The sequence below is a fragment of the Stigmatopora argus genome, chromosome 24, assembly GCF_051989625.1.
Source record: "Stigmatopora argus isolate UIUO_Sarg chromosome 24, RoL_Sarg_1.0, whole genome shotgun sequence".
Classification (NCBI taxonomy): domain Eukaryota; kingdom Metazoa; phylum Chordata; class Actinopteri; order Syngnathiformes; family Syngnathidae; genus Stigmatopora; species Stigmatopora argus.
The window spans coordinates 2,075,339-2,099,000 of NC_135410.1; the positions used below are offsets into that span (position 1 = coordinate 2,075,339).

At 44.3% G+C, this 23,662-nt stretch overlaps 1 protein-coding gene across 2 annotated transcripts in view; it reads left to right on the top strand.

Annotated features, from left to right (window-relative positions):
• Positions 1-6,631: 6,631 nt before the first annotated feature.
• The window catches only part of phactr1 (phosphatase and actin regulator 1), a 44,378-nt gene continuing 27,347 nt past the window's right edge, over positions 6,632-23,662 (top strand). For both annotated transcript variants that reach the window (XM_077594772.1, XM_077594773.1), the window contains exons 1-4: positions 6,632-6,905; positions 15,665-15,829; positions 17,319-17,399; positions 17,623-17,745. In XM_077594772.1, the coding sequence (XP_077450898.1) occupies positions 6,788-6,905; positions 15,665-15,829; positions 17,319-17,399; positions 17,623-17,745 (487 nt within the window). In that variant the 5' untranslated portion in view covers positions 6,632-6,787. The remainder of the gene's footprint in view (positions 6,906-15,664; positions 15,830-17,318; positions 17,400-17,622; positions 17,746-23,662) is intronic.

Consider the following 23,662-nt stretch of genomic DNA (forward strand, 5'->3'; position numbering starts at 1 on the left):
TAGATTGTCCAGTCAGACTACCATGCATGTTTTCGGTATGTGGGAAGAAACCGGAGTACGCAGAGAAAACCCATGCAGGAGAACATGCAAATTCCACACAGGTGGACCAACCTGGATTTGAACCCAGTACCCCAGAGCTGTGAGGTCAACACGCTAACCACTGAAGCCGCCGGGCCGCCCAGTGGAAGTTTACTTTCCACCAAAACAATTATGGCAATAAAAATGAAAAACGTGGTCTTAGTACTTTAAGAAATCGGCAAAAAACTTTTAATATGGCTCACAGTCTGAAACAAAGTTTCCCAGACATTGATGACAACATGGTCATAGCCATGGAATATGGCAATTACCTTCTCAGTTTCATGCCCAAGTACAAAAGCATATTAGCACCGAAAAATAAACGGTGGTCACAACTTCCCATCAACATCTTCCTTGTGTGCTGAAAACCTCTCGCAAAAGCTCCTCCTCAAAAGGTCCCCTGCGGTGCCTCCTAAATATTCCATCGATGATCCAATGCTTCTGGAATCTGACGAAGAAGACTTGGATTAAAGCTCTCAATAAGATGTTTTTTTTTTCATTTAAATTAAGCAGAGGAATTATTTTCACTGAGCACAGTATTTAATGTATTTACAATTGTTTTATAAGGAGATTATATTTAAATATTAATACATTACAGTCTTTTTATATGCTTATAGCTGTAATATTTAACAAATATACTTCTTGATAATTGTACTTTCTGTGTTTCTGTATAGGCGCGAAAACGTAGTGTGCTAGTAATCCTACTTCGACGTTTTTTTTAATATCGCAGCCATGTCTGGTCTACATTACCCGCGATATTTGAGCGATTACTGTAATCCGCCTTTCCCCAGCTCCCCGTGACCCCATATTAATATAATTCATTCATTTTCTGAACCGATTTATCCTCACAAGGGTCACAGGGGGAGTTGGAGCCTATACCAGCTGACTTTCGGGCACAGGGCGGAGGACACCCTGAATTGGTGGCCACCTGCTTGAAGGGCACAGGGACACAGACAACCATTCACGCTCACACTCATACCTATGGTAGGTATGAGCAGATGTTGCTGCATTTGAACACATTTTAGTGTAGTATCAAGTATAGTTTATTAGGAAATTGAAAAAAAATCCAAACATCTCCGTCTCATTTGTGGGTTTATGTTCTATTTTTTGCCCATAGATAAGGCGCTTTGGCCCAAAGGGTGGTAGCATGACACTATGCTAGCGTTTGTTATGGTAGCATATGTTATACTAGTATATGTTATGCTAGCATATGTTATGCTAGTATGTTATGCTAGTATGTTATGCTAGCATATGTTATGCGAGTATATGTTATGCTAGCGTATGTTATGCTAGCGTATGTTATGCTAGCATATGTTATGCTAGCGTATGTTATGCTAGTGTATGTTATGCTAGCGTATGTTATTCTCGCATACATTATGCTAGCGTGTTTTTTTAAAGGCGGCATGAGCAAAACTAAGTTTGATTGTGCTTTATCGAAGTGAAAGGTACTCACGTTAATAGAAGTTAAACATCTAAAAAAACATCAAACTCCTCATCTTCTGTATCTGATATAAAGAGTTCAGCCAAGTGGGCGAGTTATTTTTCATGTTAAATGTAAATCCTAAATAAAAATCCTAGGGCGCCCCAGTGGCTCGAGTGGTTAGCGTGTTGGCCTCACAACTCTGGGGTCCTGAGTTAAAATTCAGGTCACGTCCATCCGTGTGGAGTTTGCATGTTCTCCCCGAGCCAGCGGGGTTTCCTGCGGGTATTTCCGGTTTCCTCCCACATTCCAAAAAATGCATGGCAGGCTGATTGGACACTCTAAAATTGCCCCTTAGGTATGTTACCCTTAGGTGAGTGTGCATGGTTGTCCGTCTCTTTGTGCCCTGTGATCGGCTGGACACTGATTAAGCGAGTCCCCTGCTTCTGAACCAGAGTCAGCTGGGATAGGCTCCAGCATCCCCCGCGACCCTAATGAGGATAATGAGACTCCAGGACTGTACGTCGGATGTAGTAGCTTGTAGCACGTGGGCCCCACAAGACACAGTGCTCTCCCCACTCCTCTTCTCCCTCTACACATCAGACTTCAAACATAATACAGACACCTGCGACCTCCAGAAGTTCTCTGACGACACCGCTATTGTTGGACGAGTGACAGACGGGAACGACCTGGAGTACAGGGGAGTCATCACAGCCATGGTTGACTGGTGTAGGCAAAACCACCTCTACATCAACACCAGTAAGACAAAGGAAATGGTCATGTTTTTTCGGAGGAATCCTCAACAGACCACTCAGGTGAACATACAAGGTACAGACATTGAAATCGTGGAGAATTTTAAGTACCTGGGTGTTCACCTCAACAACAAACTAGACTGGTCCACAAACATAGATGCCCTGTATAAAAGGGGCCAGAGCCGCCTCTACCTACTGAGGAGACTACGGTCCTTTGGAGTGTGCAGGACACTGCTGAGGACTTTTTACGACACTGTGGTGGCATCTATAGTGTTTTATGCAGTGCTCTGTTGGGGATGCGGGAGCACGGAGAGGGACAGGAACAGGCTGAATAAGCTGGTCAGGAGGGCCAGCTCTGTTCTGGGCTGTCCTTTGGACTCTATAGAGGAAGTGGGAGAGCGCAGGATGCTGACCAGGATGATGTCCATCATGGACAGCACCTCCCACCCCCTGCATGAGTCTGTGGAGTCCCTCCCAAGCTCTTTCAGCAATAGGCTGCTGCACCCTCATCGCGGGAAGGAGCGCTTCCGCAGATCCTTCCTCCCATCAGCTGTCAGGCTCTTTAACAAAAAAATGGCTGAGTTTTAAGACCTACCGTATGTATACATACACATCTCATTTATAAATAGGTATATATATAGGTATATATATATATATAGGTATATATATATATAGGTATATATATATATATATATATATATATATATATATATATATATATATATACACTTCAGAAACACGCTTATTCATTTATAAATGGATATCGACATAGGACCAGATCACTTTTGGATCGATCTTTTGGTCCCAATTGTGGTTGTAAGTACTTTAAAAAATTGGTACTGAAACACATCAAAGCCTGTCTTCCCCTCAGCCACGACTGGCATCAGTTTGCATATCGGCCGAGTAGATCCACCGAAGATGAAATAACCACCACCCTGCACGCTGCAGTGAGCAAGCCTTGAGAAAAGAGGGAGCTATGACAGAATGCTTTTCATCGACTACAGCTCAGCCTTTAACACCACAAGACCAGACATTCTTATCCCCAAGTTAGCCAACCTAGGGCTCCCACCTTCCACATGCTCCCATATTAAGGACTTTCTGGTCAACCGACCCCAGAACGTGTAGATGGGTTGCCACCTCTCCTCTGCCCGAAGGCTCAGCACTGGCTCGCTCCAAGACTGTGTGCTGAGGCCACTACTCTACTCGCTCTAAACACACGACTTCAGACCGACGCACCCTGAGAACATCATGTGAAATTTGCAGACGATACAACCGTGGTGGGGATGATCACAGGGGAGAATGAGAGAGCCTACAGAGATGAGGTCCTTAGACTCAGCGAGCAGTGCGCTCTCAACAACATGGCACTGAATGTCTTCAAAACCAGAGAATTCCTCCTGGACTTCCGATAGAACAAGGCTGCTCCGTCCCCCCTGTATAACAACGGTGAATGTGTGGAGTGAGTGGAGACTTTCAAATTTCTAGGAGTCCACATCTCTGCTGATCTCAGATTGGCGGCAAACACAACAGCACTCGTCAAGAAGGCGCAGCAGTGGCTACATTTCCTGAGAGTACTCAGGAAGGAGCAACTAAACACCAAACTGCTGGTGACCTTCTACCGGTCTGCCATTGAGAGCATGCTGACCTACACTGCGTCAGTGTGGCACTCAAGCTGCACAGAAGCCAACAGGAAAAGACTACAGAGGGTGATCAACACAGCCCAAAAGATCATCGACTGCCCTCTCCCTACCCTGTCCAGCATCTACAAATCTCGGTACCTTTGAAGAGCAGAGAGCATCATAAAAGACAATACCTATCCCAGCTCAAAGACTCAAGGACAGGTTCTTCCCAAGAGCTGTCACCATACTCAACCCGAGGTCTGCACCTAACATCTAATCAAGGCTTATTGCTAGCTACTTTAGTAACTTTGCACCACTCATCCATGTTGACTACTAATTATACTACTTATTTATGTTGTCCACTTATCTATCTATCTGTATTACTATTGATTAATTATTGATTTATCATTACTATATATTGATGATGTACGTGTTTGTTTGTTTGTTGTTGAGTCCATAGACTCAGCGAGTGATGCGCTCTCAACAACTTGGCGCTGAACATCTCCAAAACTATTGAACTCATCCTGTACTTCAGACGGAACAAGGCCACTCCACTCTGATGATCCCACTTGGACTACTTATTTATTGATTATTTATTTGTCAGTTTGTTTGTTGTTGTTATTTGTGCACTGTGGTGAAAGCTTTAAATCTCATTATATAGTTGTATAGTGACAATAAAAGCATTCTATTCAATTCAATTATTTGCAGCAGTCAAACAGGGGCGTTAATTTGAATATTAAGGGCATGTTTCAATTTAGAAAGGAACAAAAAATGAGTTTGTTTCCAGTGCTTAACAGAAACTGTTTTTTTTTTACTCAGAGGCTTGAGAATAATGGTGGGACCCTTTTCCTGGGCCCAGGTACCAAGGGCAGAGCTGAAATATTCCGTGGCTCCCTATTTCAACCCCAAGAAAAGAGCTCACAAGAAAGATTTATGAGTCCTAAGATTCAAGGTTGAATTTTCAGGACAAAGGAGCAAGGCATTGAAAAGCAGCTACCAGGATTAGGCATTGAAATATAATATTATTGTAGAAGATACCTATTTTTTGTGTGTGCTGCAATGAACAGGTAGGCCAGCTTCTTCTATTCGCAAATTATTTTATTCTCTTAAGTGGACAGAAGAAGGTTCAAACTTGAACACAAAGTGAAAACAGAACATAGACAGAACATTTGGACAATACAGACCAGTCTTGGCCCCCTCTCCTTCCACCCTTCAGTGGCTTCCCGGTTTCAGAGAGGGCCCCCCTTCACTGGCTTCCGGGTTGCAGAGAGGCCTGCTCTCAAGGCACGTCCATTTTTAAGACTATATGCAAATAAACAAGTGGGTGTAACTCAGGTCATGTCCTGTTCCAAGGAGATGAGTTGAGAACAAAAAGGTGTGAACTCCCCTGGCTCATCACAATAGCCAGGAACAGAGTAGCCATTCTGGGCCCCCCTGCTGGGGTAACTGAATTAGTTATGTAAAAGTGTAAATTCCACAGACGTTCTGTATTCAAACCAAAAGATAGCTAAGAACCTACATATAGATACACATTATTTTAAAGCAATGAAAGAATACATGTGATTATAAGAAATAATTATTTTCATTATATTATATTAAATGCATATTAAAACATAAAGGGCGGCCCGGCGGCTTGAGTGGTTAGCACGTCGGCCTCACAGCTCTGGGGTCCTGGGTTCAAATCCAGCTCGGCCCACTTGTGTGGAATTTGCATGTTCCAAAGACCTGCATTGTAGGCTGATTGGACCATCTAAATTGCCCCTATTTATGGGTGTGAGTGCGGATGGTTGTCCTTCTGCTTGTGCCCTGCGATCGGTTGGCCACCGATACAGGATGTCCCCCAGTTTCAGCTGGGATAGGCTCCAGCACCCCCCACGACCCTAGTGAGGATAAAGCAGTTCAGAAAATGAATGAATAAAATGTATGGTGATTAAGATTTCCCAATCTTCTCAAATGGTAGCCAAATTAATCAACTAACTGTTCTAGTTCGAATTCATAGCTGTCAAACTCATTTCAGAAAGGGCTGAGTGGGTGCAGGTTTTCGTTCCAACCCACCAAGTTGACAATTTTCACCAATCTGTTCTCTTAAAACTGTAATCGATTGCAAACAGGTGTTGCTTCTTCCAGCAGACCTCCTCATTGGCCAAACGTTCTGTGCTGTTTCAGTTGGGAGGAAAACCTGCACCCTCTTGGCCCTTTCTGGAATCAGTTTGACACCTGTGTTCTGATTGGTCCTCGCGTACCGTGATGACGGCGTTTCAATATTTCAATTCTTATTTTCTTTCAACGTGAATGAGTCCATGCACATGACAAAAATATTGTTTTCAAGTATTTTCTTTAATATCACCAATGATCTTCAAGATTATTACTATATTAATGCTTGAAGAATTAATATCACACACTAGAAAAGGTATGGGCGGCTCGGCGGCTGAGTGGTTAGCGCGTCGGCCTCACAGTGGGGGACCTGTGTTCAAATCCAGGTCGGTCCACCTGTGTGGAGTTTGCATGTTCTCCCCGGGCCTGCGTGGGTTTTCTCTGGGTACTCCAGTTTCCTCCCACATTCCAAAGACATGCATGGTAGGCTGATTGGACACTCTAAATTGGCCCAGGTATGAGTGTCAGCGTGAATGGTTTCTTGTCTCCTTTTGCCGATTGGCTGGCCACCAATTCAGGATGTCCCCCAAAGTCAGCCGGGATGGGCTCCAGCACCCCCCGCGACCCTAGTGAGGATAAAGCGGTTCAGAAAGAGATGAGATGAGACACGGAGACTGTGAACACCCCCCCACACACCAAGCCCAACGCCACTCAGAATACCCCGCCCCCTCTTTTGCACTGTATGTCCGGATAAGTGCCCAAGTGGCAGCGGTGCCGAGTCTCGTCACGCCTGTCGTCTGCGGACATTGCCCGGCTGGAAGGCCGTGGTCATGGCAGCGTCGACGACGGCCACGGAGCAGGAGGACCGCAGACCGATTCGGAGAGTCCGATCCAAGAGTGACACACCTTACATCGATGAAGCGAGGATCTCTTTGCACCTGGAGACAGGTAAAACAGTCGTCATTGAGCTACATCCTCACATCATATTGTTTGACCACTCACAGTCTTTGGGAATACCACAGTCCCATCGCCTTTTTGTTCATGACAGTCCAGAGAGGCGTGAGCATGACTCTGGGGTTTCATGCATGCAGGGTTGAGGGTACCCATGATGCTTGGCTTCACGTTAAATGATACGCTGCTAACCTCACCGTGACTCATGCACAGTGAGACGTGCCCGGAGAGAATTATGTACACATAACTGTTTTTATTTTAAATTGGTGGTTAGTGAAACGCGAATCCATTCTATGCAATAATCTCTCAAATGCGATTGCCGTTTAAAAAAGACTAGAAAGTGACGCTTTGTTGTAGCAAGCTGCAAATGTCAACTAATGCTGTATTAATCACCACATTGCGAGAATGTGACTAGCGCTCGCATCAAATTGTGTTAAATGCTGTCTAATGCGGCGATTGGAATAATGTTCTGTGTTGCCATGGTCACGATGGTACAGCAACAACGACTGTAGAGCTAAAACATCGCTCTTCCACCCATTCAGCAACACCACAAACATCCTTGTCCTCCTAATCGCTGAATAAGATTTATAATAGTCTCTTGTAACTGTCTCTTGATGCGTAATTGATAGCTACCAAAGCTTGTACCAGCGGACACTCGTATTTTTGTGGTCAAATTAACGTACATTCAAAATAACCCACCCGCATAATCCTAGCATTACGGTAAAGTCATTCAAAACAGACGTGTAACCAGGCAGTTGACTTCCGTGTGTTCGTAGCGCTAGTAAACCCTAAAAAAAAGCACCTTTAAACCCACAAAAAATACTCTCAAAAGTAAAAGAAACAGCAACGATTAGCCCGAGCATTGCCATAATTTAAAATAAAATACAGTCGCATGATTAAAAACACACTTCAGTCCATGAGTACAATATTATGTGAATCCCCCTGGATGGCAGGCGTCTGTTTTATTAGAATAGCATTTTTGTGAAACTGTAATTTTTTCCCCATAATTTCCAACCAAGGTGGGTCAATTGTAGTAACAAACCTCCCTGACAACTCACATACTTAAAAACATGCAAATTCACAGGTTAAATTCCAAGAAAAATGTAATTGAAATTGCTACATGCATAGTACTTGGTCAATTTACCGTATTTACTCGCATATAAACCGCTCGGACAAAAAAAATGATGACTGAATCCAGGGTATAGCTTATATGCGCATAAAAAGACGACATCCATAAAACTGCAAGTTGACGACGCCATGACACGATGACATCATGATGCAATGGTGCTGTGACGCCATGACGCAAGCAAATGTGGCCGATACGGTCATTTATTTCAAAATAGAGAAAAGATAAACAGATAAAACGCTCAACCAAATTAATTTTGACGTCTATGAATGAAATTCAAGAAAAAAAACGTACGTATCTTGCATAAAACATGAAAACCTCACTGCTCGTTCGGGGCACAGCCATTTTACCTAGGTTTGATGAATTTGAATTCGAAAGTCTCCACTTGCCCCACACATTCGCCATTGATATAGAGGGGGGCAGGAGCGGACTTGTTTCGTCGGAAGTCCAGGACAAGTTCCCTGGTTTTGGAAATGTTCAGTGCCAAGTTGTTGAGAGCGCAGAGTCTAAGGACCTCATCTATGCTGGCGGTTTCATTCCCCTCTTTGATCAACAGCACCACTGTTGTGTCATCCGCAAATTTCACAATGATGTTCTCAGGGTGTGTGGGTCTGCAGTTGCGTGTGTAGAGCGAGTAGAGTAGTGGACTCAGCACACAGTCTTGAAGCGAGCCGTTTGGGCAGAGGAGAGGTGGCGACCCAGCTTCACGTTGTGGGGTCGGTTGACCAGAAAGTCCTTAATCCAGGAGCAGGTGGAAGGTGGGAGCCCCAGGTTGTGCAACTTGGGGATAAGAATGTCCGGTATTATTCTGTTAAAGGCTGAGCTGTAGTCGATGAAAAGCATCCTGACATAGCTACCTCTTTACTTAAGGTGGCTCAGTGCAGCGTGGATCTATTCGGCCGATATGCATGCAAACTGATGCAGGTCATGGGTGAGGGGAATGCAGGCTTTGATGTGTTTCAGTGCCAATTTTTTTAAGTACTTACGACCAGTACAAGTTTTTCAAAGCACCCTATGATGATTGGTGTGAGTGCTACTGGGCATTAGTCATCCATATTGCTTGTGGGTGACATATTGGGTACTGGGATGATGGTGGCCGATTTTAGGCAGGTTGGGATGGTGGCTTGCTCTAGTGACAGGTTAAATGTCTGTGAAGACTGGTGCTAGTTTGTCAGCACATGCCTTAAGTATTTTCCCTGGTATTCCATCTGGCCTTCCTGTGGTTGACAGCACACGTCTCATGTCCGCTACCTCCACGGTGAGTAGGGTGAGACTTTTTCCAGAGTTTGGTGTGGAATGTATTGGAGGTTGAGGTGGTGTGACTGAGTCCTGTGCTTGCGACTCAAAGCGGACAAAAAAGTTCTTTAGCTCTTCTGCCAATGCAGGACCTGAGTCCGCATGAGTCGCAGCACTGCCCTTGTAATTGTTGAGGGAGCAAATGCTCAGCCACATCCTTCGGGGGTCGTCGAGTTGGCCTTGTATATTCCCCTTGTAGTCTGCTTAGGCAGCATTGATGACTCATCGGGTTGGCGTGAGCTGTGCTGTACAGTGCCCTGCACTTCTCTTTTTGTTGTGACTGTGAATCAACATCTTTTCATAATTTCCAGATAAGGTGGGTCAATCCTAGTAGTAGACCTCACTGACTACTGTGATCCATTGCCACTTCACAGCTTCAACTTTCGCGGCATCATTACATCGTTGATTTTTTCTAAAGTATAAAAAAGTTTGTAAAAATGTCAAAAGCCACGCTGAAACCTGCAAGCGCAAGACTGTGAAAAATGGCCGTAAAAAATGGCAGCATTCAGGGCACTGCTTCTACAGCTGCGCTGAAATGGTTGGCACTCAGCGCTGTAGTAGAAGCGATATACCATAGAAGAATGGGCGAGCCAAATCTTATATAAAGTGCGGCGATGCACTATGTCTTGCCATTTCCTGTTTCTTTGAGAGTGAATTTCGCATCATCTCCACCTGTGGAGAAAGACTATTCTTTGAGTCGCCATTGAAAATGACTCTTAAATATTGACATCCCTTGATATGCTAATGGCGTAGCATGCCATTGCGGCATAAATGAATCTATACTATGGCGTTCTTTTGTACATAATTCAGCTGTAGGAACCGTGTTATGTGGGCTCCGCCGTGCGGTTAAGAGTTAGACACAGGAAGTGAACGCACTTCCCCTCTGGAAATGCACGTGTGTTGTGGTGATCTGTATGCTGCGAATACAGTGGGGCAAATAAGTATTTAGTCAACCACCAATTGTGCAAGTTCTCCTACTTGAAAAGATTAGGGAGGCCTGTAATTGTCAACATGGGCAAACCTCAACCATGAGAGACAGAATGTGGAAAATCACATTGTTTGATTTTTAAATAATGTATTTCCAAATTAGAGTGGAAAATAAGTATTTGGTCACCTACAAACAAGCAAGATTTCTGGCTGTCAAAGAGGTCTAACTTCTTCTAACGAGGTCTAACGAGGTCTCCACTCGTTACCTGTATTAATAGCATCTGTTTTAACTCATTATCGGTATAAGAGACACCTGTCCACAACCTCAGTCTCTCACACTCCAAACTCCACTATGGCCACGACCAAAGAGCTGTTGAAGGACACCAGAGACAAAATTGTAGACCTGCACCAGGCTGGGAAGACTGAATCTGCAAAAGGTAAAACGCTTGGTGTAAATAAATCAATTGTGGGAGCAATTATTAGAAAATGGAAGACATACAAGACCACTGATAATCTCCCTCGATCTGGGGCTCCATGTAAGATCTCACCCCGTGGCGTCAAAATGATAACAAGAATGGTGAGCAAAAATTCCAGAACCACATGGGGGGACCAAATGAATGACCTACAGAGAGCTGGGACCACAGTAACAACGGCTACTATCAGTAACACAATTTGCCGCCAGGGACTCAAATCCTGCACTGCCAGACGTGCTGAAGCCAGTACAGATCCAGGCCCACCTGCGGTTCGCTAGAGAGGATTTGGATGATCCAGAAGAGGACTGGGAGAATGTGTTATGGTCATATGAAACCAAAATAGAACTTTTTGGCAGAAACACAGGTTCTCGTGTTTGGAGGAGAAAGAAAACTGAATTGCATCCGAAGAACACCATACCCACTGTGAAGCATGGGGTGGAAACATGATGCTTTGGGGCTGTGTAAAGGAAAGAATGAATGGGGCTATTTATCGAGAGATTTTGAGTAAAAATCTCCCTCCATCAGCAAGGACATTGAAGATGAGACATGGCTGGGTCTTTCAGCATGACAATGATCCCAAACACAGCCAGGGCAACAAAGGAGTGGGTTCGTAAGAAGCATTTCAAGGTCCTGGAGTGGCCTAGCTAGTCTCCAGATCTCAAACCCATAGAAAATCTTTGGAGAGAGTTGAAAGTCCATGTTGCCTAACGACAGCCCCAAAACATCACTTCTCTCGAGGAGATCTGCATGGAGGAATGGGCCAAAATACCAGCAACAGTGTGTCAAAAGCTTGTGAAGAGTTTCAGAAAATGTATGGCCTTCGTTATATCCAACAAACAGTACATAACAAAGTATTGAGATGAACTTTTGGTATTGACCAAATACTTATTTTCCACCATGATTTGCAAATAAATTCTTTAAAAATCAAACTGTGATTTTCAGGGGTTTTTTCCCACATCCTGTCTCTCATGGTTGAGATTTACCCATGTTGACAATTACAGGCCTCTTTAATCTTTTCAAGTAGGATAAGATGCACAATTGGTTGTTGACTAAATACTTATTTGCCCCACTGTACATTAAAATAAATTTGCATGGTGAAGAGGTCCGAGATGTAGCGGCTGGTCTCTCCGCTAGGTTGCCGTGCTGCACAATGTAGCAACCTGCCGCTTTCACTTGGCCACGGGCGTGCACACGCCACTGTTCCCCACCCGAAGCTTGCATCTTCCGAACTGCAAATTCTCTTGTGGACTAAGACATGCTGCCTCCAACTCCGAGGAATAAAAACATGAACCAGCATTGTGAGGGATTTGGGCCGTAGATATAGTTGTGAAGCTGGCATGATGATAGGACATCAACACACTGCATGGAGCTACTCAGAAGGAGACTGATGGCAACATGGTCAATGCCATTGAATTTGGTAATCCTCTTGACAGTGTCAAGACAGCAACAACAGCAATATTTGTACAAGAAAAATGCCTCACGAATCTGATGGAGTACTTAAATTAAAGCTCCAATATCCTGTTTTTAAAAATTATTTAAATCAAGCGGTGAGGAACTATTTCCCCTGTGTAGAGTACTTAAGTATTTACATTTTCATTTATAGATTGCTGTATTTTCTTGCATATAAGCCGTAATTTGTTGCTGAAAAAATGATGACTGAATCCAGGGTACGGCTTATATTGGATTGGATAACTGTATTCATCCCGTATTCAGGGAATTTCATTGTGACAGTAGCAAGAAAAGGCATAGTTATAAGTTAGACAGTACAGTCGCAAAGGCCGCAGAATGCACATAAATTAGACTTGACATGCACGAAACTGCAAGGTGACAAAGACGAAATGCCATAACGCAAGACAATGCGGCTGATATAGCCATTTATTTCAAAATAGAGGAAAGATAAACAGATAAAACGCTAAACAAAATTTATTTGGATGTTTATGAATGAAATAAAAAAAAAAGTATCTTGCATAAAACGTGAAAAAACAAACTCACTCATGCTGCCATCTTCTTCTTCTTCTTCTTTTTCACCTCAGGCGCCTGAGGATTACCCTCAGCAGCGCTAGAGCTGCCACTGGAACACGGATTAGTTCATCCAGGGAGTTGCCCAGGCCGCGATGATAGCGTTCGGTCATTAAGGCCGGACAGTGGAGCCATAGGTGTTCAGACGACTCTGTTTCCTCGTCGCACAGGCGGCAGCAATCCGAGTCGGATTTCCCCACAAGGTGGAGCCAATGGCGGAGCAGGGGGTGGTGTCCACTGCGGAAACAAATCAGGTCTGTGCGGTCTCCTTTCGATAGGGCAAGTTCTTCCTCTGTGACTTTCGTAGTGTAGGTCTGCAAAAGGCGGGGGTGGGACAGGGGGGGAGCGATCTTCACGTTGGATGATGGCACGTCTTGTGGCTGCGTCCGGGGAGGTATGGGTTTGGTCATCTGACGAGCCAAGTTTAGCTAGGGCATCGGCCAGGTCGTTACCGCATATGTTGCAGTGGCCCGGGATCCACAGTAGCTGTAGTCGCTTAGGCGGAGGGAAAAGGGCGATGTCACCCTGAAGTCTCCGAATGGCGGGGTCTTGCGTGTGGGGGTTTCCCATAGCTTGGACCAGCGATTTGCAGTCACTGAGGATGATTGATGTCTGCCAGTCTGCTGTTTCCCTCAGCCAGGAGAGTGCCTCGGTCAGTGCCACTTTTTCAGAGTGGTAGGAGCTGCTGCGGGTGCCAGTGGCACCATGCCATTGGTGGATGATTGCAGTCTCCTTAATGACGACGAAACCTGCACCACCGTCTGCAGTGCCTTCTTTAGTGGATCCATCTGTGAAGATCTGTAGGTCCGGTTCACCAATGCTTCTGATGAGCTCTTCGGCCTTATCTCTTTGGATGATGGTCGGCATGTGTTTAGAGACTGCAGTAAAGGCGGTTTGGATGGGGGGGGGTAATAGCCAGGGTGGGCAGGGGTGGGAAGCGTATGTGCAAGGGGTATGGAGTTCAAGAGCGGTAAGACGGGGAAGGGTCAAAGATCGGCAGTCTGGCTTCTTTTGTAACCGCATTTTGACGTTTTCATGGAGGAGGCGGTGTCGGGGATCAGAAGGAGGCAGCTGGTTCCAGGCATCCGCCTTAAGAAGTGCTTGTAAATTGAGGCGGGATGAGAGGGGTGTGAGATGTGCCTCATGTAGGACTGCTTTGGTGGGGGTAGACCTGAGGTGGTGGGTTATGGCGCGGGCTGCTTCCAGTTGGGCAGTTTCAAGGGATGCCGGTGCTGCGTACTCTGCGAGACTTCTCTGGGTGGCAATATACACCGTTCTAAGGTCGTTTGGTTGCCAACCCGAACATGTGCCACTGAGTTTGCGGAGGAGATTCGTTCTTTTGGACATGGTTTGGCGGACTTTTTTCGCTTGCTCTGCAAACGTGAGTTGTCGGTTGAAGGATACGCCAAGGAAAGTGGGGGTGGGGTTATGCTTGAGGTTATGCTTGCTGCCATTGCACGCTCAGGGCGCCGTAGTTAAACATGCTCTGACTGGCCAGACGCGAGTAGCCTTGATAGATTCGTTCGTAGTATTTACCATGTCAGCACATCCCAATAGTTGTTAAGGCTGATCGAAGATCTTACAGTCGCTCATTAAAAAATCAGCCTAGATATCTTCATAATGTTTATCTAATGCTCTTATTGCACTGAGAGGCTTGGTGAACACTAGACCGCTACTGACACATGATAGGTTCACCAATAGGCATTCCCCAAATGCATGCACAAATAAAGAGGAAAATACAGTCTTCTGGAATTTTCACTTGCAGGGAGAACAAACAGTTGGGGCCAAGTCCCAACTCCGTTCTGACTGTACGCATATTTTCGATTGTTAATACATTCGAGGGCCGTGATTACAATGTACATCTCAACTCTCAGGGGAGGGAACGGGAACACAAGTGAGACGTCAATAGTCAAAACAAATGAAGGTCTGGAAGTCTTGTGGAGACTGTAGTGGACGAATGCGCAGTTCGAGGCGTTTTGGATCTTCTTTGTTTTGTCCATCCCAAGCAGTCTAAGGCGTTTTGGCTTCACTTTGTTTAGTCTAACTAAGGTTCTCAGGAGCAAAGCATTTACTTCGTCACAAGCAAACATACAATAATATGAGTGAATTCCTCTTGTAGTGCTTCTTCACTGAAATGGCAGTCACCTGCTAGGATCCTGAACTCATCCGCAAATTCGGCAACTCAGCAGCCACTTTAACATGTACAGGATGGTCGAAGATCTTTCTCAATTCCACGGTAAACCGGATGTAAGTGTCACAAACGGGGACATTTTGCTCCCAGACAGAAGTCGCTCACTCCAAAGCGGCACCATGGAGACAGCCAATAGGATAGGCAGTCTTCGTTTGATTGTCCTGGTAAGTTCACGACTGCTGTTCAAAACCAGGCTGCACTGTACAAGGAATGCCCGGCAGGCTCCAAGATCGCCATCCTATGATGCCGCGGTTGGAACGTGAGGTTCGCGAAATTCAGAAATGGCTGGGGTAGTGTGTGAGGCTCGGCAAGGGTGTGACACAACCGGGGAGGTCTGCGGAGGAGGTGTAGGTCGCGTTTCAATAGCAGTCAGATATTGTCTAAAATTATAGATCTTTCCATAAAGATCCTCAAGGGGTTGATGCTGTTTGGGTACGTTTGCGCTGTCGTCAGCGGGATCCATGCGTGGCCCATCAAACTGTTAGGTATCGCAGAGGGAGGGGATCCCAATGCAGACATGGAAGAGTGGGAAGTTACAGTTCTTTATCATATTTTATAATCTCTCCAGCAAGATGGCAATGAAGATTCCCTTGGGGAACAAGGACGGTTCAGTGTGTTTTGTTTTAGTTAAGCTTTGGTGAAATGTAAAATGTTTTTTTAATTTTTTTATTATTATTATTAATAAAAAAAAAATTTTAAAGACATTTTTCATTTTGTATTGCAGCTGAAGAAGTAGAAAAGTTAGGAGCAATGCGCTCTGATTCATTGGTACCTGGCACACACACACCTCCAATTCGTCGGCGAAGTAAATTTGCCAATCTTGGGCGGCTCTTTAAACCCTGGAAATGGAGAAAAAAGAAGAGTGAAAAGTTCAAGCAGACTTCTGCCGGTGAGGACTAAAATGAATTTTCATTGTTTTACTATTTTATCATCATCTTCTGCCTCTACTATAAATCACATAGGTTAGCACTATATGTTTAACCTTTTATGAAAATTCCATCACCACCTCGTCTACTGTGGAATATAATTCTACAGTGGTACCTCGACATACGATCGTAATCCGTTCCGAGACTGAGATCGTATGTTGAGCTTTTCGTAACTCGAGCGAACGTTTCCCATTGAAATGAATTGAAAACAAATTAATTCGTTCCAAACCTCTGAAAAAACACCAAAAACAGGATATTGGATTAGAAAAAATGTTTTATTTCTTCTAATTCGCCATATATTGACAAAGTAATAAATAACGAGTGGTTTAATTGTAATAAAATGTGTTTAATAGATGTAAAATTAGACGCATTTCGCGGAGGGGAGAGACAACAACACACACGGAGGCGGAGGGGGGGGGGCTGCTCGGGGGGACTTTATCCACGGCACTCGTAAACGAACAAACAAATTTAAATTAACTTGGATAAATATATACAGACAAACTCAAACATACGTTTAATGTAACTTTACATAAAACTGATTTCTAGTTTTGTCTTAATCTTTTGTTACCTTCGTTTTCCGGGTTAGCGGTTTGCCACGCCTCCACCCTCACGTTTGCTATCCATGGACTGTTTGCTCTTGTATTTCCTTCAAAATATTCCGAAAATGATGCACACAAATGTCCTCACAATAGGATAACGCACGACCTCTTGCCAACAAGAAATAGTCTTAAAAGGACGATCGCGGGAGCTTCTTTGCTGGTCGAAACTCGTCTGAATAAATCGTTCAGTCCTCGTAGATATAGTAGTTATACACGAAAGAGATGCAGCAAAAAAAGACAGTGCGCTACAATGATAAACAGCCTCTCATGTCATGGCCACCTGGCTTGGTCGCATCTCGAAATTTTAATCGTATCGTGAGCGAATTATTCGATCGAATTTTTTGTCGTACCACGAGGTACCACTGTACTTGATACAACAGCACCATCCAGTGGTCACAGTAAATAAAAAATAATGTTTTATGTATAATACTCCACTACTGTGGCCAAGTCTACAAATTCAATGCAATCAATACAAATCTATTTCAACACAGCCAGCCAATAACATTGGCCCAAATACTGTCGGTCTCGAAATACAGTGAGTCCAAAAATCATGATTGTTTGATCTTGTGATGGCTGGATGCAGCACAAATTGACCCCTGTTGCTCAGTAAATAGCTTGTGCCCCACAAACTTCATAATTTGTTACTAGAATGCTTTCTGCTATCAGCGGAATGACAAATTACAAGTCCGTAACTTACACTTATTTAGGTCTTTTGCCGACTAAACGTAGCTTATGGAGAAGCACCATCAATTTCGTCACACGCAGTTTCTGCGTGTGATGACAAGTAGGCTTTTTTGTGTTGTGGTAATGACGACATGGCCTATGTCCGATTATTATTATTATTATTTCTTAGCGCTGGAGCGAAAAATGTCTTCAAGACAGAGCAGAGAGGAGCTTATCAAGAAGGGAGTGCTGAAGGAAGTTTATGAGAAGGGTGAGTCTTGATGCTATGTCGTTCATTCATCTTCTATACCTTGAGGGATGCTGGGATGATAGAGTGTATACCAGATAACAATGGGCTGGGGTACACTATTAACACTGCTAACATTCTGTTAAAGGAGTACGAGATATACAGTTGTAGTGTTTTTTGTCTTGTATATCAATCTGCATCTCTGTCCCACACAATCATGTCATGCTCTTGTGCTGCGCTTGTATAGACAGTTCATCACCATCTGTGCTGGAGGAGGAGAAGCTGCAAAATGGATGTTCTCCGGTTCTCAGATGTAACTTGTCACAACCTGAAGGTGCTGAGCCAATGGAAGGAGCAGCTGTAACTGAGGGTAGGCACCAGGACCTCTCTACCATTGACACCTCAACTTCTGTCTAATCCATTTATTTATAATCAGTACTACTTATTCTAGAACCACATTCTGTACTTGTAGTCAAATTTTTAAATTTTAATGGAGTTACTGACTTAAACCTGGAATTTTAAGTAAACCAGACTTCTTTTAAGTATGTAGTATGAAATGAAGCCTATGTAATCTGGACTAAAGTTTAGGTGCACACATTTATTTTTCTGAACTTGACATTTCAAATTAATGGGTTCAAATTTTGATGGAAAATTTAAAGCCTAACTCTTCCCATTTTAAAAGTGCCATAAAAATATTGTCCTTCATCTCTGATGCATTTTCCCAGGTAAGCGTGACACTTTGCTTTGAAAATGCTAAGAATGTTTATGTGCCATTTTAGGTGGTCCTTTTCTTGTCCTTCTCGAAAATCATGTTTCTCTTTAACATGCAGCTGACTGCAACTAATTTGCATACCCTTTGCTCTGATTGGCCATCTCTGACTTGGCTGTTTTAGTGGGAAGCTCATGGGAATTGGCAATGTGTGTTGAAACTTGACACATCAGAGTCATGAACTACAAAAAAATAGATCAAGCATTGTTTCACAATTATACAAAACTAACGGTGGCGCGAGTGGTTGGCACATCGGCCTCACAGTGGGAAACCTGGGTTCAAATCCAGGTCGGTCCACCTGTGTGGTGTTTGCATGTTCTCCCCGGGCCTGCATATTTTTCTCTGGGTACTCTGATTTCCTCCCACCTTCCAAAGACATGCAGGGTAGGCTGATTGGACACTCTAAATTGCCCCTAGGTATGAGTATGAGCATGAATGGTTGTTTGTCTCCTTGTGCCCTGCGATTGGCTGGCAACTATTTCAGGGTGTCCCCCCCTCCGGCCCGAAGTCAGCTGGGATAGGCTCCAGCACCCCACGTGACCTTAGTGAGGATAAAGTGGTTCAGAAAATGAGATGAGATGGGATGAATTGAATGCTTTTATTGTCATTATACAAGTGTAATGAGATTTAAATCTTTCACCACATAGTGCACAAATAACAACAGACAGACAAATAAATTATCAATAAGTAAGAAATGAATAAGTAGTTCAAGTGAGGTCAGCAGAGTGAAGCAGGCTTGTTCCGCCTGAAGTCCAGGGTGAGTTCCATGGTTTTTGTAGACGTTCAGCGCCAAGTCGCACCACTCGCTGAGTCTATGGACACAACAACAAACAAGAAGACACATACAAAATCAATACATAGTAGAGATAAATAATCAATAAATAAGTAGTCCAAGTGAGGTCAGCAGAGCGAAACGGGCTTGTTCCGTCTGAAGTCGGGGATGAGTTCCACGGTTCTGGAGACATTCCGCGCCTAGTTGCACCACTCGCTGAGTCTATGGATGCAACAACAAACAAACAGAAAATAAATATATAGTCGTGATAAATGAATAATCACTAAATATTAATGACAAATAAATAATCACGAAATAGTAATAGATGCATAAGTGGTCAACACAAGAAGTAGAAGTAGTAGTAATAAGTCTTGATTAGGTCCTTGGTTCAGAACTCGAGTGGAATATGGTGACAGCTCTTGGGAAGAAACTGTCCTTGAGTCTGTTTGTCTTGGCAGTTATAGTTTTGTAGCGCCTTACAGAGGGCAGCAGGTTGAAGTGGTGGAAGCCGGGATGTGTATTGTCTTTTATAATGCTCTCTGCCCTTCTAAGGCACCGTGATTCGTAGATGCTGGACAGGGTAGGTAGGGGACAGTTGATAATCTTTTGGGCTGTGTTGATCACCCTCTGCAGTCTTTTCCGGTCGGCTTCCTCTCAATGGCAGACCGGTACAAGGTCACCAGCAAGTTGGTGTTCAGTTGCTCCTTCCTGAGTACTCTCAGGAAATGTATCCTCTGCTGCGCCTTCTTGATGAGTGCTGTGGTGTTTGGCAGTCAAGTGAGATCAGCAGAGATGTGGACACCTAGGAATGTGAAAGTCTCTTCTTGCTCCAAACATTTGCCATTAATATACAGGGGCGACGGAGCAGCCTTGTTCCGTCGAAAGTCCAGGATGAGTTCTCTGGTTTTGGAGACGTTCAGCGCGAAGTTGTTGAGAGCGCACCACTTGCTGAGTCTAAGTACCTCATCTCTATAGGCCGTCTCATTCTCCCCTGTGATCATCCCCACCACCGTTGTATCGTCCGCAAATTTCACAATGATGTTCTCAGGGTGCGTGGGTCTGCAGTCGTGTGTGTAGAGGTGCTGGGGTCGATTGATCAGAAAGTCCTCAATCCAGGAGCATGTGGAAGGTGGGAGCCCCAGGTTGGCCAACTTGGGGATAAGAATGTCCGGTCTTATGGTGTTAAAGGCTGAGCTGTAGTCGATGAAAAGCATCCTGACATAGCTCCCTCTATTCTTAAGGTGGCTCAGTGCAGCGTGGAGGGCGGTGGTTATTGCGTTTTCGGTGCATCTGTTCGGCCGATATGCAAACTGATGTGGGTCGTGGATGAGGGGAAGACAGGCTTTGATGTGTTTCAGTACCAACTTTTCAAAGCACTTAGTGATGATTGTTGTGAGAATATTTAGGTAATTGTGCGGAGAGGTGTACTTCAGTTAAGATCCAAGCTTTCGTTGTGAATGCCTGGTAACAAAATCCATATTTCTACTTACCGCATTTTCACGACTATAAGGCGCACTAAAAAGTCTTAAATTTTCTCCAAAATAGACAGCTTGTCGTCATTCCCGGAGACTTAACTAAAGCGCTGGGCTAGTTACGCTAGCTACTATTTGCGAATGGATTGTGGCCGCCTGGACGAACGTGTCTATTTGCACGGTTGTTAAAAGCACTAACAACAGATGCTTGAAAACCGCTGGACATCCACATCAACGCAGCTTTACGAAGGGTGGCAGGCAGCGCCGGGCTAGTTACGCTAGCTACTATTTGCGAATGGATTGTGGCCTGGACATCGGCATCAACACAGCTTTACGAAGGGTGGCAGGCAGCGCCGGGCTAGTTACGCTAGCTGTTGGGGTTATTCTGAGATGTTATTATATGTTCATTAATCATTAATAGGTAATGAAGCTATATTTTAACTTGGGCTATATTTTAAGTAATCACGAGCAAGCTCAAGGTCACTCTCCAGGGCAGCTGGCTCCAGCTTGTTGACGCAACACCTCACCGGGTCCTCGGCTCCAAGGACTGTTTATTGGGAGATACACCTCGACCCTTTACCCAGATGCAAGTTCGCAATGAAGATCTGCGAAGGACTCTTAAATTGCCTTGACTTGGATTCCAGAGCAGATGGCGATAATCGAATCAACTTCCGAAAATACTTGCATATGTTTCTCAAATATGACGCTCGGTTCGCTTGATATGGAATTGTTTTGCCAAATGGAGGCTCGTTTGTTTAATTTCCAATGGAGTTGTTTTTGAGTTCAGACCTTAATTGTTATTAATGAATGCCTGATATGCGATTAATGTTGCAGTTGTTTTTGATCTCGATGGTGTTATTCGGTTAGCTTATGCAATTGTTTGAATCAGATTACCTTAGATGTTTTGAATTATGTGCGACTAAATGGACAGAGGAGGATGCCGCTCTTCAGAATCATCTTGGACGAAGACGAGTCGGGAGTGATTTTCCTTGCAAGTTGTAGCCAGAGTATGTTAAATGATGTCTCCCTGATTTGTATGCCTAACAATAAACTTATCACTAGCTACTATTTGCGAATGAATTGTGGCCTGGACATCGGCATCAACACAGCTTTACGAAGGGTGGCAGGCAGCACCGGGCTAGTTACGCTAGCTTCTATTTGCGAATGGATTGTGGCCGCCTGGACGAACGTATAAAACTCAGCGTTTTCGATGTCTCATTTGGACAATTGGTCAATTCGGACACAGAAAATGAGGACTTTGATGAATTTGTGGGTGATGATGACGTGAGTACATTGTAAAATTGCTAAATAAAGTACAACCGAACTCAGTTTTGCTTCCGTTGCCTTTTTAAAAACGTGTTTTTAGCGTGTGTCCGTATGTTTAAGCTGGTGTATGTTTTGCCATGCCTGGCTGCGCCTTTAAAAGCGGTGCGTCCTGTGTGTGTCAAATACAGAAATAGCACTCGTTACTGACACTGCGCCTTTAAATGTGGTGCGCCATATAGTCGTGAAAATACGGTAAATAAACCATTCACTCAGTTTATGCCAACACACTCGCGTGGTCCGTGGAGGTCATCGTTGTTCTCGAATTGTCCGTTGAATAATGGATAGAACCCGAATCCGGGACACTTCCATGACAATTGTCATGTTGAAGGTGTCAGGAGTCAAGGCACAGGAGATGGGAGGTGGTGTGTTAAAGTCAATCCTGGACCAGGTTTGGACATCGACTATAGCTTGTGCACAAGCCAAGAAAAGTGCCCGTTGGCTGACAAGACACATTAGAGCAGGGGTCCCCAAACTTTTTCTTGTGAGGGCCACATAACTTTTCCCTTCTCTGATGGGGGGCCGGTGTCAGTTTGTAACAGAAAAAGTGTGACGATCGTAGGGGAGCTTAATTTTTTTTTATTCTTTTCCAGAAAGCCACACATAACCAAATAACCCTTTCCAGGTTCTTTACAGAAAAAAAGTCAGGAAACATATAATAACACTATTAATGAAATAAATAATAACTAAATAACACTCTCTGAGTTCTTCACAGAAAAAACAGGAAATAAATAACACTATTTATGAAATAAATAATAACTAAATAACTCTCTCTGGGTTCTTCATAGACAAAAAAAGCCATGGAACATTAACTTTCTGTTGTGCCATGCACAATCTTCTCCCTTTGCTCTGAAGTTTATGCACGACACCACAACCGTCATTACAGAATCACGTCAACATTTTGCAGCACAGTGCTTGGTGGTGAATTTGGCAGTGGACTCGTAGCGGGACGGTGAGACCCCTTTTTTCCAACTCCCGGTTCATGCGTCCCATTATTAGACCGTGAGTTTCGGCCACCATGCTAGGAGCCCCGTCAGTCGTGATGCTAGCTAGCTTTGACCAGTCCAGGTCCAACTTCTCCATGGTTTGGCACACTTTGTCAAAAATATCCTCTCCCGTTGTAGTCCCTTTGAGACTTTGGAGGGCTGCCAGATCCTCGCAAATCTCAAAGTTTGCGCTAACTCCACGAATAAAAATGAGCAGTTGCGCTGTGTCTTGCACGTCCGTGCTTTCATCCAGTGCTAATGAAAAAAAGTCAAATTATTTCGTCTTCTGCTGCAGCTGGGCATATACATTACTCCCGATTTCTTCAACGCGTCTGGTCATTGTACTCACCGACAGAATTACGGCATTAAATGCATCTTTCTTCTCGGGACACACCTCCTCCGCGACAGTATCCATACATTTCTTAACAAACTCTCCATCAGTGAAAGGCTTACCGCTGCTTGCTATCAATTTAGCAACCCAAAAGCTGGCCCGAACGGATGCCTGGTTCTGCTGAGATAGTAGTCCACTTTTTCGCTTTGAGAGTTTGTCTGCTCGTATTTGGCCTTGCAATCTATCGTACTTGTCTTTGTGACGGGATTCATAGTGTCGGCAAAGATTGTATTCTTTGAATACCGCCACCGTCTCTTGACAAATGAGACAAACAGCCTTTTCTTTGCATTGAACAAAAAAATAATCGTTTGTCCACTCCAGGTTAAATACCCTGCATTCTGAATCAATTTTTCTCTCACCTAACTTTTTCGCCATTATTCCGTTCTCAAACAGGTTGCAGTTTTAATATGCTTGAATAGTCCGCGATGGTCCCAGGGCTTCGCCCTCACCTGCGATCGTCCAGATGTCTCGGTAACACTGCTCGTGCATGCAACGGTGGACGTGCCCGCATGCATCAAAGGGAAACACTCTCCCCGCGCGTGTCACCAAAGAAGCAATGCGAAGCCCCGCTTCA